Source organism: Macaca thibetana, chromosome 14 (assembly GCF_024542745.1).
Source record: "Macaca thibetana thibetana isolate TM-01 chromosome 14, ASM2454274v1, whole genome shotgun sequence".
Taxonomy (NCBI): Eukaryota; Metazoa; Chordata; class Mammalia; order Primates; family Cercopithecidae; genus Macaca; species Macaca thibetana.
The window spans coordinates 10,191,172-10,213,765 of record NC_065591.1 but is presented as its reverse complement, the minus strand read 5'-3'; the positions used below and the strand labels follow the sequence as shown (position 1 = coordinate 10,213,765).

Sequence of the window (22,594 nt, the reverse complement as noted above, 5' to 3'; positions counted from 1 at the left end):
CGGGCGAGGGCCGGGGTTCAGCCGCCACTCGACCTGTTCCACAAGCCACCTGCTGGACTTAACCGGCCCTTGACACCCCATGCCAAAGTCCTCTCCTGGCACCTTTGACCTTGCCAGACAACCACTGCCTGCGTGGAGAAGCAGCCCCCTTCCTCCCTCCCACAAAGAAGCAGCCGGCTCCCATACTCATCACAACAAACTGCCAAGCCAGCAAGAGGCGAGCGCAGGAAGCTGAGCAGCTCCCGTTTCCAGGCGCTGGAAAGCGGCCAGGGCACCGCAGGGGACCTCTCTGCCCCCACTATCCCTTGACAAGCTCCTTCACCTGCCCAGGTCTGAAGGGAGGGCAGGGCAGGCCAAAGGTAGAGGAAGGCAGGTGGTGGTTGGGGCCTCTGTGGCCCCCCAAGGTCAGACCTCTCCGCTGTGGCCTCTGCCTTCCTGGCAGGGAAGCCCAGTTCCAGCCCAGCTCTCCCACTTCCCCGGCCACTAATGGGTCTCAGTGGAGCAAGGCGCCCCCGACACAGCAGGTCAGGGTTTCAAGGGAAGAGGAGCCCGAGTGGCCGATGCGCTGGGCTGCCATGGCGCCAGCAGGCCGTCCCTGCCAGCAACCTGAGCCTCACTGGAGCCAGGTGGCGTCCACCCAGGCCTGGCACAGCAGAGTAGAGCAAAGGCAACGGGACGGCCACCAGGGTTCTGGTTCAGGCCAGCCACTCACCGGCGTTGACGATGGCGTCCACCTCCAGCTTGGTGATGTCGCCGCGGAACAGGGAGATCTTCTCATTGAGCTGCTTGTCCTTTTTATACCTGGGCTCCTCCACCTTCACAGCCACCCCTGGAACAAGTAGGGGCCGGGGAGGTCACAGCAAGGCTGCCCACTGCAGAGGGACCCAGCCAGGGCCCAGGGGCCAGGGCCTTCCCTATCGACCTCCCTCCACCTCCAGAGGCAGCCTGCAGCATGATGACTGCTGACCCAGTACCAGGAACCCACGCTGAGGAGCACCTACTGTGTGCCAGCATCATGCGGGGACTCCTTGCATCTTGACAGCAAGGCCACCAGCAGGTACAGTGCTAATATCATCCATCCCATTTCACAGAGGTAGAAACTGAGGATTAGGTGGGTCAGGGACTTGCCCAGGTTTATGGGTCACCAGGCCTGCTGTCTCACCAACACACCCTACTGTAAGCAACCAAATCGCACTTCAAACCCCAGCTCCCTACAAGCAAGTAATCTCAGGCAGGTGGCTCACCTAACCTAGGGCTCTGTTTCCTACCATATAATGGGGATAAAAATTGCACTTGTTGTGTTAATAATTGAATGAAGTGGCCAGGCACAGTGGCTCACGCCTATAATCCCAGCACTTTGGTATGCCGTGGAGGGCAGATCACTTGAGGTCAGGAGTTCGAGACCAGCCTGGCCAACATGGTGAAACTCCATCTCTACTGAAAATACAAAAATTATCCGGGCATGGTGGTACATGTCTATAATCGCAGCTACTCAGGAGGCTGAGGCAGGAGAATCGCTTGAACCCAGGAAGCAGAGGTTGCAGAAGGCCGAGATCACGCCACTGCACTTGTCTCAGTGACAAAGTGAGACTCCATCTCAAAAACTAAACTAAATTAAATAAATAAATAAATAATTGAATGAGGTGGCCGGGCTTGGTGGCTCACACCTTTAATCCCAGCACTTTGGGAGGCCGAGGCAGGCAGATCACTTGAGGTCAGGAGTTCAAGACCAGCCTGGACAACATGGTAAAACCCCATCTCTACTGAAAATACAAAATTAGCCAGATGTGGTGGTACATGCCTGTAATCCCAGCTACTTGGGAGGCGGAGGTGGGAGAATACTTGAACCCAGGAGGCGGAGGTTGCAGTGAGCCAAGATCGCACCATTGCACTCCAGCCTGGGCAAAAAGAGTGAAACTCCGTCTCAAAAAATAAAACAAAATAATTGAATGAGGTGATACACGCAGAGCGCCTGCCTGCAGCAAGCACTCGATACACGCTGCTGGACTCGCTCTTCCTGTCTGCACGATTCTCCCAAGCCACGGGTCTGGAGCCTGCCCACCAGGGCCTCCCCAGAGCAGGGCCTACCTTTCGCCATCTCCTTCCACGTCGGGATCTTCTTCAGCCTGACAAAGTCCTTGCAGAAGTAATGTTCCTCCCGCTGCTTGTCACTCAGGCCCTTCAGAAAGGCTGCAGAGGCAGGAAGGAGCGTCAGGGTGGGGGCAGAGGAGCTGGCCAGGTGCTCACACCCCCACATCTCCCTTCTTGCCTTATCCAAGAATGCAAACCAGCCCTTCCTGTCCATCCTTCCCTGGGCACACAGGGCGGGCATGCTGGGGCAGCCTCAGAGGCCCCTAGAATATCTTGTCCTGCTCTCTTTGTTCAGGGAGGGAAACTGAGGTCTGGGGAGGCTGAGGGACTGGCTCAGGCATCGCAGACCTGAGTTCAGAATTCAGCTCTGCCACTTTCCAGCAGAGTCCACATCTCTTTGGGTCCCCCATTTCTCCCTGATTAGAACGGGGGTGAAGACGTCCCCTGAGGAACAGCTCCGAGCTTCCTCCCACACACTAAGGCCAAGCCGGTTGGCAGCACTCAGCCGGTGACATTATCCGTCAGTCCCACCGCCAGTCAGTTCTGCCCTCACTGTCACCGCATGCAGGCAGCGGGACAGCTGTCCTCCTCCAGGAGCTGCAGGACCAAGTGGACCTGGCACCTGTCCCCAACATCTCACCAGCATCGGCTGAGGGCTCCCAGCATGACCAATGGGGCTGGAATCACCCCCATTTTACAGATGAGAAAACTGAGGCTCAGGAAGGGTGGGAGGCCACCCTCACACAGCAGGGACTTGAGAGAGGAGCCAGGCACCCCCCACCCACTCACGGACTCTGGGTCTACCCTGGCCGGCTCCCCCTTGCCTGGGCACTGTCCCATGGACTTCGCCTTCCCTTGGGGGTGGCACCAGGCACAGAAACCTGGAACCCGTCTCAGAAAGGCCCGCCCAGACCGCGCCGGGCCAGGCTCGCAGCTCGCGGGCTCCCCCTGCTGGCCCGAGGCCGCCAGCACACCCAGGCTCTCAGCCCTGCCTGCCTCCCTGGACCACAGGCTCCCGGTATGGGGCAGCCCCCACGGCAAACAGCAAAGGCTACAATTGAGAAACCCAAAAAGCATCAAGAAGTATGTAGAGGGCCGGGCGCGGTGGCTCAAGCCTGTAATCCCAGCACTTTGGGAGGCCGAGATGGGCGGATCACGAGGTCAGGAGATCGAGACCATCCTGGTTAACACGGTGAAACCCCGTCTCTACTAAAAAATACAAAAAACTAGCTGGGCGAGGTGGCGGGCGCCTGTACTCCCAGCTACTCGGGAGGCTGAGGCAGGAGAATGGCGTGAACCCGGGAGGCAGAGCTTGCAGTGAGCCGAGATCGCGCCACTGCACTCCAGCCTGGGCGACAGAGCGAGACTCCGTCTCAAAAAAAAAAAAAAAAAAAAAAAAAAAGAAGTATGTAGAGGTGGAAGAGCAATTAGAGGAGGTGGTAAGAAAGGAAAGATTGCAGCCTGGAAGCTTCTATGCACATGATGGTGAGGGGGACAGGTAGGTCCCTCCACAAATGCTCAGGGAGATGGGGAGGCCACCCTCACACAGCAGGATGTTTTCTCCACCAGAGTCACTTCACCATCCAGGCCTCCATCTCCTCATCTGACAGCTGCTGGCAGTGGTGATAACAGCCCAAGGATGCTGAGAGCATTAGATGACAGAACTCATGCAAGGGGCCCAGTCCAGAGTCCCTGCTGGATGCAAAGCTGGGGTCATCACAAAAGGCTACGCCCACCCCTGGTCAGCCTCAACTGCTGCTCAAGCCAGAGCCACCTTTCCTGGCAGCCACTTCTGCCCCCTCTTCCATAAACATGCTTGGGCACAAGTAGGTCCTGCATTCAGCGCCAGAGATGCATTGAGCGGGCTGACCTGGCCCTGGCCCTCATGAATCTACAACCCAGCCAGGGAGACAGAAGCTGGTCCAGGCACTTTAGTCGAGCAATTCCAATTCTGAGATGCGCTATGAGACACTCGGGGCTGGCAGAGGAGTTCCCTGGAACCCTGACCAGGCAGGGCGGCGGGGAGGCTTAAGGGAGACTCGGAAGAGGCGTGAGAAGTAGCCAGGGCCGGAAAGGGTGTTTGGCAGCAGGAACAGCATGTAAAGGTCGTAGGAGAATAAAATTGTTTGTGGGGTGACAGAGGTAGGGAACTGACTTCATCCCAGGAGCGCTATAACCAGATTGAAAATGCTTTCACATGGCCAGGCACAGTGGCTCATGCCTGTAATCCCAGCACTTTGGGAGGCTAAGGTGGGCGGATCACCTGAGGTCAGGAGTTCGAGACCAGCCTGGCCAACACAGTGAAACCCTGTCTCTACTAAAATTACAAAAACTAGCTGGGCGTGGTTGTGGGCACCTGTAATAACAGCTACTTGGGAGGCAGAGGCAGGAGAATCGCTTGAACCTGGGAGGCTGAGGTTGCAGCGAACCGAGATCATGCCACTGTATTCCAGCCTAGACAACATAGCAAGACTCTGCAAAAAAAAAAAAAATGCTTTCACCAGATACTTCCCATGAGTGTACCATGTGCCGCCTTCTTTTTTTTTTTTTTTTTTGAGACGGAGTCTCGCTCTGTCGCCCAGGCTAGAGTCCAGGGCGTGATCTCGGCTCACTGCAACCTCCCCTCCCGGGATTCTCCTGCCTCAGCCTCCCAAGTAGCTGGGACTACAGGCGCCTGCCACCACATCCGGCTAATTTTTTGCATTTTTAGTAGAGAGGGTTTTTTTCTTTTTCCTTTTTTTTTTTTGAGACGGAGTCTCGCTCTGTCGCCCAGGCTGGAGTGCAGTGGCGCGATCTCACTGCAAGCTCCGCCTTCCGGGTTCACATCATTCTTCTGCCTCAGCCTCCCAAGTAGCTGGGACTACAGGCGCCCGCCACCACACCCGGCTAATTTTTTGCATTTTTAGTAGAGACAGGGTTTCACCATGTTAGCCAGGATGGTCTCGATCTCCTGACCTCGTGATCCGCCCACCTTGGCCTCCCAAAGTGCTGGGATTGCAGGCATGAGCCCCTGCACCCAGCCACCATGTGCGTTCTTTCTAAGGGGCCAAGGGTACCTCTGCTGGCCCCTCCATCACTAGTGTCCCTTGCTTCTCACAGCCCATTCCCTGCCCCCCCTTTTCAAGAGGCCAGTCTCCCTGCTGGGCACATGGCCCCAGCAGGACCTGAGGAGCAGGCCAGGGGCCTCCCATCTGAAGACTCCTTTCTTTGTGTGGGGGTAGGGGATGCTGGTATCTGCAAGGAGCATTCCCAAGCCTCTGCTGGCCTCTTCTGTAGGAAGAGGCTACAGAATAATGAGGCTCATTACAGAATAATGAGGCTGTGGGAAGCTACCTCCTGCATTTCATAGGAAGTGGACTGGGCTAGCCTGGCACGTGGCAAAGGGCTGAGCTGCTGGAAGCCAGTACCACCTACCGAGGGCAAAGAACAGGCCAGAGAGGAGAGGCCACTCCATCTGGGCTCTGCACCTCCCATCGGCAGCTCGAATGCCAATAAGTCAGTTAATAAATATTTATCAAGCATCCTCACCTTCACCAAGGTGAGGTCCTGGAGCCTGACCGAGAAGAGGGGAGGCCAGGAAAGCTTCAGGGAGGAAGTGATCCCAATTTCTCTGGTTGGTCCCAGGGGCTGTAAATCACTGGAGGAAATCCCACCACCAAGCAGAGGCTGCCTCTAAATTTTTCACCTCCCCCATGGGGGCTCTGTCAGCCTGGCCACGCAGCTGCTGCTTTGGCAGTGAACTCCCCCTTCCTCCTTCTCCCCAGCTGCCCCCACTCTTCCTCCAGCTGCTGTCCTCCCCCACTGAGCCGGGCACCTCCACCACCTGCCCGCACCTTGTCCTCCCTCCTTCAGGTCACTGGGCATGAAGGTCCCTCCTGTCAGTGCTGCCACCTGCCAGGCCCACCTCCCAGAGCACTCACTGCTGCAGGTACCCCTCCACCAGGCCGTCCTGCCTGCCCTCAAACAATCCCCGTCCCCACCCTCGACGCCCGCATTCCACACCCCTGCAGCTGCCCCCTCCTCTGCTGTCTCCACTTCCTCCCTCCCATGCTCCCTTCAGTCCACCCAGTCTGGTCCCTCCCCCCAACAAGGTCAAGGTCACCACACCCCATGCCGCGGCCCCTCCTGCCTTCCCTGTGGGCAGGAAGTGTCCTTACTGCTTTCCTCCCTAGGTCTTCTAATCAGTTGCACAGATTCAAAACCCTGTTTAAGCGAGCAACCTCCGGAGCTGTCCCTCCACTCTCTTCTGAGCCTCTGACCCCCACAGAGCCTGCCTGCGAGAGCTGTGACAGATGCTGGTGGCAGCCGGCCTAGACCCAGGCTGCGCCTTTTCTTCTGTTACAGGTCCCGCCAGGTTTGGGCTCATGACCTCCCAACACCATGCTCAGTTTGGAGCCTCGGTTTTCCCATCTCTAGAATAGGGACAAGGCAGACCTTCCCTTGCTAACACCCAGGCTTGCTGGGAGGGTCAAAGGAGAAGGTGGCTGTGAACTGTAAAGTGCAGTCTACACACCAGACACACTTACTCCTTCCTGGCGGCAAAATAAGGCCCAAAGAGAACAAAGCAAACAGGACAAAATTGTGGAGAACTTTTTTTTCCAACTTGGGAACACAGCAGACAGAGGACCTTTCCTAAGTATTTGGGTCCCCAGCACTTGGGGAGGCCAAGGCAGGCCAATCGCTTGAGCCCAGGAGTTCGAGACCAGCCTGGACAACATGGAGAAACCCCATCTCTACCAAAAAATACAAAAAAATCAGCCGAGTGGCCTGGCATGGTGGCTCACACCTGTAATCCTAGCACTTTGGGAGGCCGAGGCAGGCAGATCACCTGATGTCAGGAGTTTGAGACTAGCCTGGTCAACATGGTGAAACCCTGTCTCTACTAAAAATACAAAATTAGCCGGGCATGGTGGCACATGCCTGTAATCCCAGCTACTCAGGAGGCTGAGGCAGGAGAATCGTTTGAACCTGGGAGGCAGAGGTTGCGGTAAGCCGAGATCACACCATTGCATTCCAGCCTGGGCAATAAGAGCAAAACTCCATCTCAAAAAAAAAAAAAAAAAAATCAGCTGAGCGTGGTGGATGTGCGTCTGTGGTCCCAACTGCCCGGGAGGCTGAGGCAGGAGGATCGCTTCAGTCTGGGAGGTCAAGGCTGCAGTGAGCTGTGATTGTGCCACTGCACTCCAGACTGGGCAACAGAGTGAGACCTTGTCTCTAAATAAATGAGTGCCCATATTTGTCACTTTGCATAACTGTGACCTCCCCACTGCGAGGCTTGGCATGCCACTGTGTGGGCACTCCCAGATGGCTGGACACTCCCAGACGGCTGGACCTGTGGCCAGAAAGTCAGGTACCCACTGTGATGCTGGCGGGACTGGTGGGCTAGGACCCAGATGGACCCCAGAGGCCTTGCTGAAGTGTCTCTGGCTGGGCAGGCCCTAGGCATCCCATGGTACTAGACCAGGGTGACCAGAGACACCTCAGGTGCCCTAGCAGATATCATCTGGCAGATGCCACCACCATGTTCTAGAGAAGAGGCACAGTGACCTGCCCCCAGTCACACACAAGTGAGAGAAACCTGGGCTTCCTCCCACACTGTCCTCCCTAAGCATGGTGGCCTGGTCTGAGTGACCCACAGCCCACACAGCCCCTTTTCTCCAGCAAAGCCCACAGGATGGCTCCACTTCCCAGAGACAGCATGCTGGCTCTGCCACCAGCCGGCTGGGTGCTGACCTTGAGGACATCTGTCAGCCTGTCCCTTCTAGTCTATGGAGCCCGAGTGCATACCTCAGAAGGCCAGCATGCCAGACGCAAGTCTGTCCTCACCACCAGAACAAGGCTGTGGCCTGGCTGATCCCCAAAGAGCCACACACCGCACTGGTTTCTGATTTATGGGGAAAGAAAAGGCCAACCGCGCCCATTCGGCGTCTCACCTCCATGTCCTCTGTCGGCAGTCCTCGCCCACCAGACCCCTCTTCATTCCCCCTGGAGAAGAAACAGGGGCCTTAAGCCAGGAACATGCCCCACGCATTTCTGTGTTTTTATTTTTTTGAGACAGAGTCTCACTCTCTCACCCAGGCTGGAGTGCAGTCGTGCGATTGAGGCTCACTGCAACCCCCGCCTCCAGGTTTCAAGCGATTCTCATGCCTCAACCTCCTGAGTAGCTAGGATTACAGGCATGTACCACCACGCTCAGCTAATTTTTTGTATATTTAGTAGAGATGGGGTTTCACCATGTTGCCCAGGCTGGTCTTGAACTCCTGACCTCAGATGGTCTACCCGCTTCAGCCTCCAAAAGTGCTGGGATTACAGGTGTAAGCCACCGCGCCCGGCCTTGCCCATGAATTTCTAACATTTCCCACCTCCTCCTGTAAGAAGGACAAATGCAGACTTAAAGCACAAGTGAGTTTTATTTTATTTTTTATAAAAGATGTAAAACATGCATTTTCATTTTCTTTCATTTTTGAAGAGGCAAGAATATTTCACAGCTCAGTGAGACAGGTGTTGCAAAAAGATGTCCGCAGTAAATTTTGATGGAGAGGCGTGACCCCGGACGAAGCTTCCAGCGGCTCCCAGGCATGAAAGCCGAGCAGGAGGAAGCAGGCTCCGCCAGAACCATAAAGTGCAGCAGGCCAACGGGAATTCAATGATGTGTTTTAAGAAGTGTCTTTATGGCACTTTGCAAGATGGTGTTCAGAGAGGTGAGGGCAGGCTGGGGCGCCAAGGCGGAGCTCCGCTCAGAGAGAATGCCAGGTGGGCAGGGCTGATACCGGCTGGGTTCCCAGGACGCGGCGGCATTTAGACTCGGTGGCAGGGGCATTAATCACCTGTGCTCACCGGCCTGCAAGAACAGGGTCTTGTCAAAGCCCACAGCTCGAGCAAAGGGAGACAGAGCACGCAGCACCTTGGAACCTCTCTCCTCTCCCCTGCCCCCTTGTCTCCGCCCACACCAGGGCACTGGCAAGGCTGCGTCCCCAGGAGATAGGTGGGAGAAGTCCCCCGACTCCCAGGGGTACCTGGAAAATTTGCCAGTGCTGCATTCAAATCAGATAAGCCCCCCCACTCTGGATGAAATCCCACCGGGGCTGAAATTAGCCCCGGCTTCTGCACAGTGTGGTGCGAGGCTGGAGTGTAGCAGCCCTACCTTGAGTCACCAAGGAGAGGATGGCTTAGGCTGTACAGGCTCAGGGCCCCAGCACATGAGACAAGCCTACAAGAGCCCGGTGTCACCATGGCCAGCACAGAGCAGAGACAGGTCTGACGGTCTAAGGGGTGACAAGGAAGGGGGGCCGCTGGGACCCATTCTGGGCCATGGTATATAAAATGGTTTCTTTCCTTTTCTTTATTTTATTTTTAGGAGAGACAAGGTCTTGATATATTGCCCAGGCTGGTCTCAAACTCCTGGGCTCTAGCAATCCTCCCACCTTGGCCCCTAAAGTGCTGGGATTACAGGCATGAACCACCACGCCTGGCCCAAAGTGGTTTCTAATGTGATCTCAGCACAACCTCCAAGCAGGTGCCACTGGTCCCATTTTATAGATGAGGAAACTGAGGCTTGGAGAGTGAGGAAGCAGCAGCACATCCCCAGGTCTGATGACAACAATGTCCCTGCTCTTTGTGGCTCACAGCTCTGCCTGCAAGGGTTGTTGGAACAAGGAGCCAAAGCCAGGCCCCTCCTGTGATGACACAGCACCAGATACCGACAAGGGCCTAACCTTAAGTCCCTCGTGCTCAACTGCCTTTACAGGGAGGGTGTTTCCACGATCTTCTGATGAAAAGGCACTCCCGAGGGGATAACGAAGTGCCTCAAAACTGAGGGTATCAAATTAGAGAAAGCAGGGCGGGTGCAGTGACTCACGCCTGTAATCCCAGCACTTTGGGAGGCTGAGGTGGGTGGATTGCTTGAGTTCATGAGTTCAAGACCAGCCTCGCCAACATGGCAAAACCCCGTCTCTACAAAAAATAGAAAAATTAGGCCGGCTGCGGTGGCTCATGCCTGTAATCCCAGCACTTTGGGAGGCTGAGGCAGGCGGATCAAGAGGTCAGGAGTTTGAGACCAGCCTGACCAACATGGTGAAACCCTTCTCTACTAAAAATACAAAAATTAGCCAGTGTGGTGGCACAGGCCTATAATCCCAGCTACTCAGAAGGCTGAGGCAGGAGAATCGCTTGAACACGGGAGGTGGAGGTTGCAGTGAGCCGAGATGGCACCACTGTACTCCAGCCTAGGTGACAGAGTGAGACTCCCGTCTCAGAAAAAAAAAATAATACAAGAATTAGCTGGGTGTGGTGGCACATACCTGTAATCCCAGCTACTTGGGAGGCTGAGGTGGGAGGATTGCTGGAGTCTGGGTGGCAGAGGCTGCAGTGAGCCAAGATACTATCACTGCACTACAGCCTGGGCAACAAAGTGAGACCATCTCAAATAAATAAATAAACAGGCCAGGAATAGTGGCTCACTCCTGTAATCCCAGCACTTTGGGAGGCCGAGACGGGCGAGGTTCACCTGAGATCAGGAGTTCAAGACCAACCTGACCAACATGGAGAAACCCCGTCTCTACCAAAAATACAAAATTAGCCAGGCATGGTGGCGCATGCCTGTAATCCCAGCTACTTGGGAGGCTGAGGCAAGAGAATCGCCTGAAGCTGGGAGGTAGAGGTTGCGGTGAGCTGAGATCGCGCCACTGTACTCCAGCCTGGGCAACAAGAGCGAAACTCGGTCTCAAAAAAAAAATAAATATAAATATAAATAAATTAGAAAAAGTAACCCCTGGCTAGTAAAATCAGACACTGCTGAAGTCTCCCCAAAAGACTGAAAGTCTCCCAGCCAGGAAGATCCAGCCTGAAGGTATGTACATACCTGGAGGGAGAATGGGCCCATGGAAATAAGCATCAGCTTCGAGGTAAAGAAAAGGAGTGTCTGGGGGAAGCTGAATTTGGTCATCAGCTTGGAGGACAAGCTGGGCCGTAGGTTGGGCATCCTTACATGGGTCCAGAGCAGGCACTCAGCACTGCATATAGATGGAAATACCGAGCAAACGCCCGGGAAAGGGGATCCTTGTGGGGGGACTGACCCTTCTCAAGCAGGGAAGCTTCCCTACCTTGCCCAGGGCAAGGCTTCCAAAATCACTCAACCAGCCCTGGATGAGAATGCATGCTCTGAGCAATCCTAAGATTACAATTTGGCTTCCATGAGGCTTTCCCATAGGGACAGGAGGTTCTGCCCAGGCACACCTGAGTTTTCAGACACACTGCCATTATATTTCCCCACCACGAACTGCACATTATGCCTTCTGACCTATACGTCAGTCTCTTGTGAGTTTGGTTACTGTGTGTCAGGCTTTGAGAGAGGATCCTCTCAGGCAGACAAGTATTTGGAGGCCTATCTAGCTACAGCCCTGAAATGAGAGCACATGTCCATCAAAGACATGGAGAGAATATTCAGGAAGCTAGGCACAGCGGCACACGTCTGTAATCTCAGCGCTTAGCACATTTGCAGGCAGAGGTGGGAGGATCACTTGAGCCCAGGAGTTCAAGACCAGCCTGGGATAACAATGAGACCCTGTCTCTGCAAAACGTTTTTAAAAACATTAGCCAGGCGTGGTAGAACACGCCTATAGTCCCAGCTACTCAGGAGGCTGAGGTGGGAGGATGGTTTGAGCCCAGGAGTTGGAAGCTGCAGTGAGCTGTGATTGCACCACTGCACTTCAGCCTGGGCAACAGAATGAGATCTTGTCTCAAAAAGAAAAAAGTATAGCGCAGCTTTATTCACAAGAAATCCAAATGTCTATCAACAAAAGAGTGGGGGCCGGGTATGGTGGCTCATGGTTGTAATCTCAGCACTTTGGGAGGCCGAGGCAGGTAGATCACCTGAGGTCAGGATTTTGAGACCAACCTGGGCAACATGGCAGAAGAATCGCTTGAATCCAGGAAGCGGAGGGGTTGCAGTGAGCTGGGATCACGCCACTACACTCCAGCCTGGGCGACAGAGCATGACTACATCTCAAAAAAACGAAACCAAACAAAACAACAAAACAGTGGGAAACAAGCTGTGGTACCTTCATATGCTGGAACACTATACAGCAATAAAAAAGAGCGAACCATTGCCACATCCGATAACATGGACGAACTAGCCGGATATTGAGTGAAAGGGGCCGGACTTCAAGAAGAGACAAAATGAACAGATATCACAAGAGTAATTAGCTCCAGACGGTACCAAGTGAAAAGAGGCGACTTCTGGGGTGATGGCAATGCTCTACCTTTTGACCCATGTAGTGGCTGCACAGTTGCATATGCTGTGCACTGAAGATCTCCACACTTGTGGCACTTGGCTGTCAAATGTAACTTGGCTGAAAGTGTGATTAGAATGTAACCACGAAAAGTGTAGGGGTCTTCAAGGGCCACGGCTCAGACCCTAATCAGAGGCAGAGTCCAGCTGAGGCAGCCCCCCAGATCTCCTATAATGTGATGGCTTAAAAAATACACTTGTCCAGGCACAGTGGCTCACACCTGTAATCCCAGCATTTTGGGAGGCTGAGGTGGGCGGATCACTTGAGGCCAGGAGTTCGAGACCAGCCTGGGCAACATGGTGAGACCCAGTCTCTACAATAAAGTTTTTAAAACATTAGCTGCCGGTGGCTCACACCTGTAATCTCAGCACTTTGGGAGTCTGAGGTGGGTAGACTGCTTGAGCTTAGGAGTTTGAGACCAGCCTGGGCAACATGTCAAAACTCTGTCTCTACAAAAAAATACAAAAAATTAGCCAGGCGTGGTGGCATATGCCTGTAGTTCCAGCTACTCGGGAGACTGAGGTGGGAGGATCGCTTGAGCCCAGGAGGTTGAGGATGCAGTGAGCTGAGATCTCACAACTGCACTCCAGCCTGGGCAACAGACCTTGTCTCAAAAGAAAAAAAAGTTAGTTGCACATGGTGATGTGCGCCTATAGTTCCAACTACTCAGGTGGCTGAGGCAGGAGGATCACTGAGCCCAGGAGTTTAAGAGTGCAGTGAGCCATGATTACAATGGTTTGAAGAGCAATGGTTTGCACTTCAGCCTGAGCAACAGAGTGAGACCCTGTCTCAAAAAAAAAATTAAATGAATTAAAAAAATTTTGGCCAGGCACGGTGGCTCACGCCTGTAATCCCAACACTTTGGGAGGCCGAGGCAGGCGGATGCCAAGGCAGGCGGATCACAAGGTCAGGAGATCGAGACCATCCTGGCTAACACGGTGAAACCCCATCTCTACTAAAAAATACAAAAAATTAGCTGGGTGTGGTGGTGGGCACCTGTAGTCCCAGCTACTCGGGAGGCTGAGGCAGGAGAACGGTGTGAACCCAGGAGGCGGAGCTTGCAGTGAGCCGAGATCGCACCACTGCACTCCAGCCTGGGCGACAGAGGGAGACTTCATCTCAAAAAAAAAATTTAAAAAGAAATTTAAGAAAATTGGCCAGGTGCAATGGCTCACGCCTGTAACCCCAGCACTTTGAGAGGCGAGGCGAGCAGATCATGAGGTCCACAGATTGAGACCATCCTGGCTAACACAGTGAAATCCCATCTCTACTAAAAATACAAAAAAATTAGCCAGGCATGATGGCACACGCCTGTAATCCCAGCTACTGGGGAGGCTGAGGCAGCAGAATCACTTGAACCCCGGAGGTGGAGGTTGCAGCGAGCTGAGATCACACCACTGCACTCCAACCTGGGCAACAGAACGAGTCTTCATTTCAAAACAAACAAACAAACAACAACAACAACAACAGAAATTAGCTAGGTATGCTGGCGGGTGCCTGTAATCCCAGCTACTCAGGAGGCTGAGGCAGGAGACTCACTTGAACCCCGGAGGTGGAGGTTGCAGTGACATCACACCACTGTACTCCAGCCTGGGCAAAAAGAGCGAAACTCTGTCTCAAAAAAAATTTTTTTTAAGAAAATAAAAACACACCTGCAAATTATTTAAGATTCTTTCTTTCAAGAGGTAGACCCTAATTCCCCTCTCCCAGAGTATGGCCAGACTCCCTGACTCGATTCGAACCCCTAGAATAAAGCGGGAGAGACTTTGAAGACGAGGTCACAAAGAAAGCACTGTGGCTCCATCAGGGTCTCCTCACGATCCCTCTCGTGGAGCACATGCTCTGGGGGAAAAGGCTTAGGACATCTATCCCGTAAGACACTCAAGCAGCCCCGTGGAGGGGCCCCAAAGTGAATCCTCCGACCCTAACCAAGTCCCACCCGGCTTCAGGGGAGGGAGACCCTGAGCTAGAACGACCCAGCTAAGCGTCTCTCCGTTTCCTGACCCTCAGAGACGGAGAGAATGCAGGTTTGCTGTTTTAAGCCACTAAGGTTCGGGTTATTTTGTTATACAGCAATAGATAACTATTGGGGGATCTCCACGTCTCACCCCCAAAAGCATCCCTCTAACTGTGGCTTCAGTAGCAGGCAGAGCCCCAGACCAGCCCCACTCCTTGGGCCTGGCCCACTGTCACTCAGTAACGGGTCTGGAATATCATTCCCCAGCTGGATGCCTCTTCTCAGGCCGCCACCCCTGAGATGCCTCCTCTCATCTCCCCAGCTCAGGCAGCCCCATCTGCTATGGTGTCTTCACAGCACTGAGGTTATCAGGCCTTGTCTCAGCTGCTAGAACACATTCTTTACAATAGATGCTTTGTAATCTTCACACCAGATTACAAGCTCCATGAGGGCAGGGCCCTTGCCTATCTGACACATGTCTGAGTCCCCAGCCTGGCCACCTAGAGGGCGTTCAATAAAAGTTTGCTTCATGATTGGAAATCCCAGCTCGAAGCAAAGAGGGAGACCCCAGCAACAGCACAGCAGCCCAGGAACCCCGACCCGATTACGAGGTCTGGCTGCTTTCCTGGCACCAAGGAGTAGGGTTGTGGGGGCTGGATCCTGGAAAGAGCGGCAGCCCTCAAACAGGTGCCTGGGCGCCTTGTCTCCCTAGCTCTTTGCCAACCTCCTGAGTTGTTCTTCTCTGAGAGAGTGCTCAGGGGAGCAGGGTCTCTGTGGGGACAGTGGCTCCCCCTCCAGGGGTCTCTGCCAGCCCCCAACTCCTCCTGCTGTTCTGGGGCAAGGGCCAAGTGCCTGACAAGTTCTCCATCGGCTCACAGACTAAAGTCGGTGCTTTCTGCCATCACTTTTAGATCCTGGCCCAGGCCACGCAATTCATGTCAGGAGTAAATCATTTTGATTTCCACTTCTGGTCCTGAGAAAGCCATCTTCTCTTCATTCCTAACACGGCAGGACTCTCCATCCTGCCCGCCCAGCCCAGAGGCCATACCTACTCCAGGATAGAGGCCCAGCCGATGAGCCACTTCCCTGCACTTTTGAAAGGGGATCCAGCTGGGAAGAATCACAGGATCCCAGGAGGCAGACCCTGAAAGGCAGGGACAGCTGGGTGCCCAGCAGAGCTATTTGGGGCTCAGTAGCAGCAGCTTGGGTTCTCTCCCTTCCCAGGCCCCCGGACTCATGCCCACTCCAGGAGCAAGAGGAAGTGGTGTGATTCTTGGGGGGTGTCATCAGTTGTCACAAGCACAAGACCCCACCCCTGCCCTGACCTGCTCCTCTAACCTCTGTTCCTGGCATGAGCAAACTGCTAACAAGTGGCCAGAGGCCAGCGAGAAGGGGAAAAGGGCACCATACCACGTGCCCAGAAAGGCATCAGAGTGCGGGCTTGGGGTGGGGTGGAGGCAGGACAGGCCAGCCCAGGGAGGTCACTCTGTGGGGTTACATGCCCCACCAGGTGGGACGCCAGCCCCGGAGCTGTTCCCTCAGCTCATTCCCGAGCACTTGAGAACCACACTGTGCAAAGTTTGGAGAGTCCGCGATCATAACCTCCACTTTGCCACCAGCTCCCTGAGTGACCTTGGGGAAACCAGCTGCAGCACTCGGCCTCAGTTTTCCTCCTGCACAGGGGAGGAAGGTGGTAGGTCCTGCACAATCCCTGGGGTGCCCTGTGACCCATTCCAGTGGGGTAAGGAAGGTCGCCTTCCTCACGCTGCCCCCTGCATGGACACTTGGACCTGGTCTGGAGTGAATTGTTCTGTGGGGCTGGGAACACACAGGGGGCGGGGGTGGCTGTGAACGGGGAGGAGGGGTCCGTTCCAGGGTAGATGAGGCCTCAACTTCCCCGGGTCTCTCGGGTGGAAGGGGCTGCTCGCTTGATGGGGGCTGCCCAGCCGGGAAGCCCCACGTGAGGCCGCCCTCTCCCTCGCGCCCCCTCGTGCTTACACTTACATTTCGCCTCCTTCCAGTCGGTGGAGGTGCTCAGGTCCACCTTCGCCGCCATGGCCAGGGGGGCCCAAGTGCGCACCCCGGCTGTCCGCCCCACCGCCGCCGCCCCCCACGCCCCAACTCCCGCCGAGGTCCGGGCGCTGCGGCCGAACACGCCCAGGAACGCTGGGGGACAGCACGTGCTGCTGCGGGTACGCGTGGCACCCGCCAAGTGGCCGGGCCGGGGGCGCGGGGGGACCAGCAGCTGCCCCGCCGCGCGCAGCTGTACCAGGCGGCCGGACAGTCGGCTCTGAAGAGACATGAGCGGGCGGCGCGGGACGGCTCTCCGCCCACTTGGACTCTATTTACGGCGCTCGGGAGTGTCTCTCCCTTATTTACTCTGGTACCGGGTGGCGACTGCCAGCCAGCGGCGACCTGCTCGGAGGCAGCGGGCGGCGCAGCCAGAAAACCCGGGAGCGCCGCTGGGCACCCTGGAACTTGTAGTCCGGGCCGCCGGATGGGCCCACGCACCCGTATACACACGTGCGCGCCCGCCCGGGCTCCCAGTGTCGCGGGTGGAGCCACGCCGGAGCCCCTCCCACTTCTCCAGTGGCCTCCAGGTGCTTCCACTCCGCGTGGCCTCGGCCGCCTCTAGCTTTCTAGTTGGCTGCGCCTCGGCTTTCCCCGCACCGACTGCCCGCACGGGCTGAAGCCCCCGGACCTTCCACGCAGCCCCGGGCCCCTCTGCCGCTCTGCTCCGCAGGGAAGCAGGCGCTCCGGCCGCTGCGTACCGAGCTGGGAGAGCCTCGCGCGGCTTCCGCGGTGCCGAGCGTTTTGCAGCCTGGGCGACCCGGGCTTATCTCCCCAAGAGTCAGCAGGGCACCGCCTCCACACCCCAGCCCGCCCTCCTAGGGACAGTTGCGACTAACGGGTAAATCCGGTTTGGGGACTTCTCCCCAGAGGCTCTGCCTCCTAACAGCCCCGGGGCCCAGGCTCAGCTGGAGCAGAATCTAGGACAGCTGGGTGGAAATAGTGGAATTTGGAGGCAGGAAACTTGGGCTTCAAGTGGCGTTCAAGGGTGGAAGGATTGGGGTGATGTTTTCTTTTTACAAAAACCGGCTGGGCGCGGTGGCTTATGCCTGTAATCCCAGCACTTTGGGGAGGCTGAGGCGGGTGGATCACGAGGTCAGGAGTTCAAGGACAGCCTGGCCAACATGGCGAAACGCCATCTCTACTAAAAATACAAAAATTATCCAGGCGTGGTGGTGCATGCCTATAATTCCAGCTACTCGGGAGGCTAAGGCAGGAGAATCACCTGAACTCGGAAGGTGGAGGTTGTGGTAAGCCAAGATGGCACCATTGCACTCCAGCCTGGGTGACAGAATGAGACTCTGTCTCAAAAAAAAAAACACGAGGATGGATTTTTAAGTACTTTTATATATTTTTATGTACTATTAATATTACTTTATGATAAATATAATGGATACAGCCTGGGCTATTATAATATAATGAATCTAATAATGAATAATGAATAGGTGCCTCACACCTGTAATCCCAGCACTTTGGGAGGCTGAGGCAAGAGGATTATCAGAGGCCAGGAGTTCAAGACCAGCCTGGGCAATACAGTGAGACCCCCCCTCATCTCTACCCGCCCCCACACAAAAAAATTACCCTGGTATGGTTGTAGACACTCACCTCTAGTCCCAGCTACTCTGGAGGCTGTGGCAGGCAAACACTTGAGCCCAAGGGTTCAAGGCTGCAGAGAGCTATGATGGCACCACTGCACTACAGCCTGGACAACACAGTGAGACCCTATCTCAAAAGTAATAATAATGATATATTTTAATACCAGGGAGGAACGAGCCAGGGTTTCGGAGAAGGTTCTAGTACTAGTGTTGCTACCCTGGGGTACCCTAGCCTCTTGAGACTCAAGCTTCTTGAGCTGTCAGCTAGGAATAAGAGAGTCTGGCTGGTTGCAAACCTGCTCCTGTGCTCCAGGCCTCTGGCTCTGAGTGTGGCAATAACCCTGGATGGCCGTAGGAGGATCCCTGACCTGCCATGGATGCAGATGGAACCACTGGGATGGTAACATGGGCTCAGCCTTGGACTTCAGACATTAAATCCGCCCAAGACAGGATAAGCATAGACTTGCCAGCACCTGGGTAGGCAGTCATCAGTCCTGGGAGTGAGGGCAAAGGGGAGGCCAGAGGCCAGGAAGGAAGAGCCCACAGCCCCCAGCATTCCAGGACCACCAGCAAGGCCTGCACCCTCTCCTGAAAACATTAGCAAGACATGGTTCAGGATGTGAAGGGGTGGCCTGCCCCTCCACACCTGTGGGTGTTTCTCGTTAGATGGAACGAGAGACTTGAGAAAAGAAATGAGACACAGAGACAAAGTATAGAGAAAGAAAAAGTGGGCCCAGGGGACCTGCGCTCAGCTTACAGAGGACCCACATCGGCACCGGTCTCTGAGTTCCCTTAGTATTTATTGATAATTATCTTTACCATCTTAAAGATAAGGGAGTGGCAGGACAATAGGATCATTGTAGGGAGGAAATCGGCAGTAAGACATATGAACAAAAATCTCTGTGACATGAATAAGTTTAAAGGAAAATGCTGTGCCTTGAGATGCATATGCAAACATCTCCATAAACCTTTTAGCAGCATTGTTTCAGCCTATCACATGGAGAGAAACCTTGGAAAATACCTAGCTTTCCTAGGCAGAGGTCCCTGCGACCTTTGGCCATGTACGTGTCCCTGGGTAGTTGAAATTAAGAGAATGGTGATGACTTTTAACCAGCAAGCTGCCTTCAGGCACTTGTTTAACAAAGACACATCCTGCACAGCCCAAAATCCATTAAACCTTGAGTCACCGCAGCACATGTCTCTTGCAAGGACAAGATTGGGGGTAGGGTCACAGATTAACAGCATCTCAAATACAGAACAATATGGAGTCTCTTATGTCTACTTCTTTCTATATAGACACAGTAACAGGCTGATCTCTCTTTTTTTTTTTTTTTTTTTTTTTTTTTTTGGAGACGGAGTCTCGCTCTGTCGCCCAGGCTGTAGTGCAGTGGCCGGATCTCAGCTCACTGCAAGCTCCGCCTCTCGGGTTCACGCCATTCTCCGGCCTCAGCCTCCCAATGGGACTACAGGCGCCCGCCACCTCGCCCGGCTAGTTTTTTGTATTTCTTAATAGAGACGGGGTTTCACCGTGTTAGCCAGGATGGTCTCGATCTCCTGACCTCGTGATCCGCCCGTCTCGGCCTCCCAAAGTGCTGGGATTACAGGCTTGAGCCACCGCGCCCGGCCGATCTCTCTTTCTTTTTACCACAAGGATATAGGAGTCAGGCTCCAGGTTACCTCACCAGTTGTGGCCCCTCCAGTAACTCAGAGTAAAAGAAGGACCTTGCTGACTGCAACCAGGACAGCCGATACCTACATGCACGAAGTCCCAGCTATACTGAGCTAAGCCCTCTACGTCCATTCCCACTACCTCCATTAGCCCATTATATCCTCAGCTCTCACCACCTCCAGGCAGAGAGATGACTGGCCCAAGGTCAGAACAGTCAGGATCCCAGCCCCGACTTGGGTCCAGGTCTGTTTGGTTCCCATCTGTGGTCTGGAAAGTGGTTATGCAGATGTCACTGATTGGTGAAATGTGGCGTGTGGGTGTTGCAGTATATTACTTCTCCATTGCTGCTGTACCATTATGGCAAATTCACTGGCTTCAACGACACACATGTAGTATCTTAAAGTTCTTCAGGACAGAAGTATGATGTGGGTATCACTGGGCTAAAATCAAGGGGAACATGGGGCCATGTTCCTTTCTGGAAGCCCTAGCAGAGAGCCTGTATCATTGCCTTTTCTGATTCCCAGAGACTACTCACATTCCTTGACTTGAGACCTCTTCCTCCATGTTCAAAGCCAGCACGGTTGCATCTGAGCATTCTTCTGTAGTGGCATTTCCCTCTGATACTCTCCTTCTGCCTTTCTCTTCCATCTTCAGGGACCCTTGTGATTACATGGAGCCCACCTAGACAATCGGTGTCAATTTCTCTACTTAGCTGATTTGCAACCTTCATTCCCCTTTGCCATGAAATGTAACATATTTACAGGCTCTAGGATTTAGGATATGGAATCTTTAGAGAGCCATTATTCTGCCCTGTGCAACCTTCCTGGCAATGTCTAGAGAGGATGATGAGGTAGAGGCAGGGGCCCCAGTCATAAGAAAGTCTTGGTGCTCAGGCCGGGTGCAGTGGCTCACGCCTGTAATCCCAGCACTTTAGGAGGCTGAGGCGGGTAGAACAACTGAAGTCAGGAGTTCGAGACCAGCCTGGCCAACAAAGCCAAACCCTGTCTCTACTAAAAATACAAAACAAAACAAAAAAAATTAGTTGGACATGATAGCACGCATCTGTAGTCCCAGCTACTCAGGAGGCTGAGGCAGGAGAATTGCTTGAACCTGAGAGGCAGAGGTTGCAGTGAGCTGAGATTGTGCCACTGCACTCCAGCCTGGGTGACAGAGTGAGACTCCCTCTCAAAAAAAAAAAAATAAGGCAGGTGTAGTGGGTCACACCTGCAGTCCCAATTACTTGGGAAACTGAAACAAGAAGATCACTCGAGGCCAGGAGCTGGAGGTCAGCCTGGGCAACATAGTGAGACCTTGTCTCTAAATATAAATAAATAAATAACATGTACTTATTTATTTATTTATTTAGAGAGGGAGTCTGGCTCTGTCACCCAGGCTGGAGTGCAGTGGCATGATCTCGGCTCACTGCAACCTCTTTCCCCCAGGTTCAAGGAGCAGCCTCCCAAGTATCTGGGATTACAGGCATGTGCCACCATGCCCCGCTAATTTTTATATTTTTAGTAGAGAAGGTTTTACTATATTGGTCACACTGGTCTCGAGCTCCTGACCTCAGATGATTCACCCACCTCGGCCTCCCAAAGTGCTGGGATTACAGGCGTGAGCCACCGTGCCCAGCCAACAAACATGTATTTTAAAAAAACATTTATATCATGTTATTCACCTGCTCAGACATCTCCAAAACCCGTGTCCTATACTGCCAGGCTACTGAAGCACCCTGGACACCCACTGTGTACCAGTGCTACTGTTTCTTTTTTTTTTTTTTTTTTGAGACGGAGTCTCGCTCTGTGGCCCAGGCTGGAGTGCAGTGGCTGGATCTCAGCTCACTGCAAGCTCCGCCTCCCGGGTTTACGCCATTCTCCTGCCTCAGCCTCCCGAGTAGCTGGGACTACAGGCGCCTGCCACCTCGCCCGGCTAGTTTTTTGTATTTTTTAGTAGAGACAGGGTTTCACCCGGTTAGCCAGGATGGTCTCGATCTGCTGACCTCGTGATCCGCCCGTCTCGGCCTCCCAAAGTGCTGGGATTACAGGCTTGAGCCACCGCGCCCGGCCTACTGTTTCTTTTTCCTGGGATTCAGCTCTGTGATAGTGAAGGTCCCGGCTAACACCTCTCCGTGGTCTACTGGAGGCTTGGGTCACATGCACAAGTGGTCGTGGGCAGGCAGCAGGATTCTGAACATTGGTGAGGGAGGATATCTTCATAGAATTTGAGCTGGATCTTTTGGAAAAAGTAAAGTTTTGCCAGGTATGGAAGGTGTGTATGTGTTGGGGGCGTTCCAGGCAGAGGGACCCATAGAAGCAGAGGTGTGGAAGTCTGTGGAATGCTGAATCTTCCACTGGGGCTGTGGCATAGGGCATTGTCAGTTGAGGATTTTTAATGTTGGAGAGGGGGTTTTGTGCAAAGAAAAGCTACCTACTGCTGCTTGTGTTTAAATTAATACTGTATTTATTAAACATATAAATTTTAAAAACTAGTTTTTCTTAAACATCCAAGAGCAATTCATAAATCTAGTTTTCTATGTATAAGCCTACTAATTATTTTTATAAAAGAACAATTATGTTCACTTTGATGAATATTTAATTAACTCATAAGTTCAACAGATTAAATTCTTCTAAAAATGAATGCCAATTACAAACTTAGGTAATTAAATCCTCTAATAGATTTTAAACTATATTTTACAGAGTTAAAGTAGCTGATCCTCTCAAACACCTCAAATTCCCAACAGAAGAGACTTACAAGGTTGTTGTTGTTTTTTTTTTTCTTCTCATTTAAGCACCTCTTTTTGTTTTTCCTTTTTTCAGGGACAGCATCTACAGGGTCTGGAGCAATCACGGCTCACCGCAGCTTTGACCTCCTGGGCTCAAGCGATCCTCCACCCTCAGCCTCCTGAGCAGCTAGGACTATAGGT

At 53.7% G+C, this 22,594-nt stretch overlaps 3 protein-coding genes across 4 annotated transcripts in view; 2 read left to right on the top strand and 1 right to left on the bottom strand.

Annotated features, from left to right (window-relative positions):
* Window positions 1–17,310, bottom strand: part of MACROD1 (mono-ADP ribosylhydrolase 1) — a 170,944-nt gene extending 153,634 nt beyond the window's left edge. For both annotated transcript variants that reach the window (XM_050757263.1, XM_050757262.1), the window contains exons 1-3: window positions 16,342–17,310; window positions 2,089–2,190; window positions 713–829 (exon numbers count right to left, since the gene is read on the bottom strand). In XM_050757263.1, coding sequence (XP_050613220.1) covers window positions 713–829; window positions 2,089–2,190; window positions 16,342–16,639 — 517 coding nt within the window. In that variant the 5' untranslated portion in view covers window positions 16,640–17,310. The remainder of the gene's footprint in view (window positions 1–712; window positions 830–2,088; window positions 2,191–16,341) is intronic.
* NUDT22 (nudix hydrolase 22) overlaps window positions 1–22,594 on the top strand; it is a 113,460-nt gene that overhangs the window by 30,317 nt on the left and 60,549 nt on the right. The gene's annotated exons all lie outside the window — the stretch shown is intronic.
* STIP1 (stress induced phosphoprotein 1) overlaps window positions 1–22,594 on the top strand; it is a 293,300-nt gene that overhangs the window by 236,436 nt on the left and 34,270 nt on the right. The window lies entirely within an intron of this gene.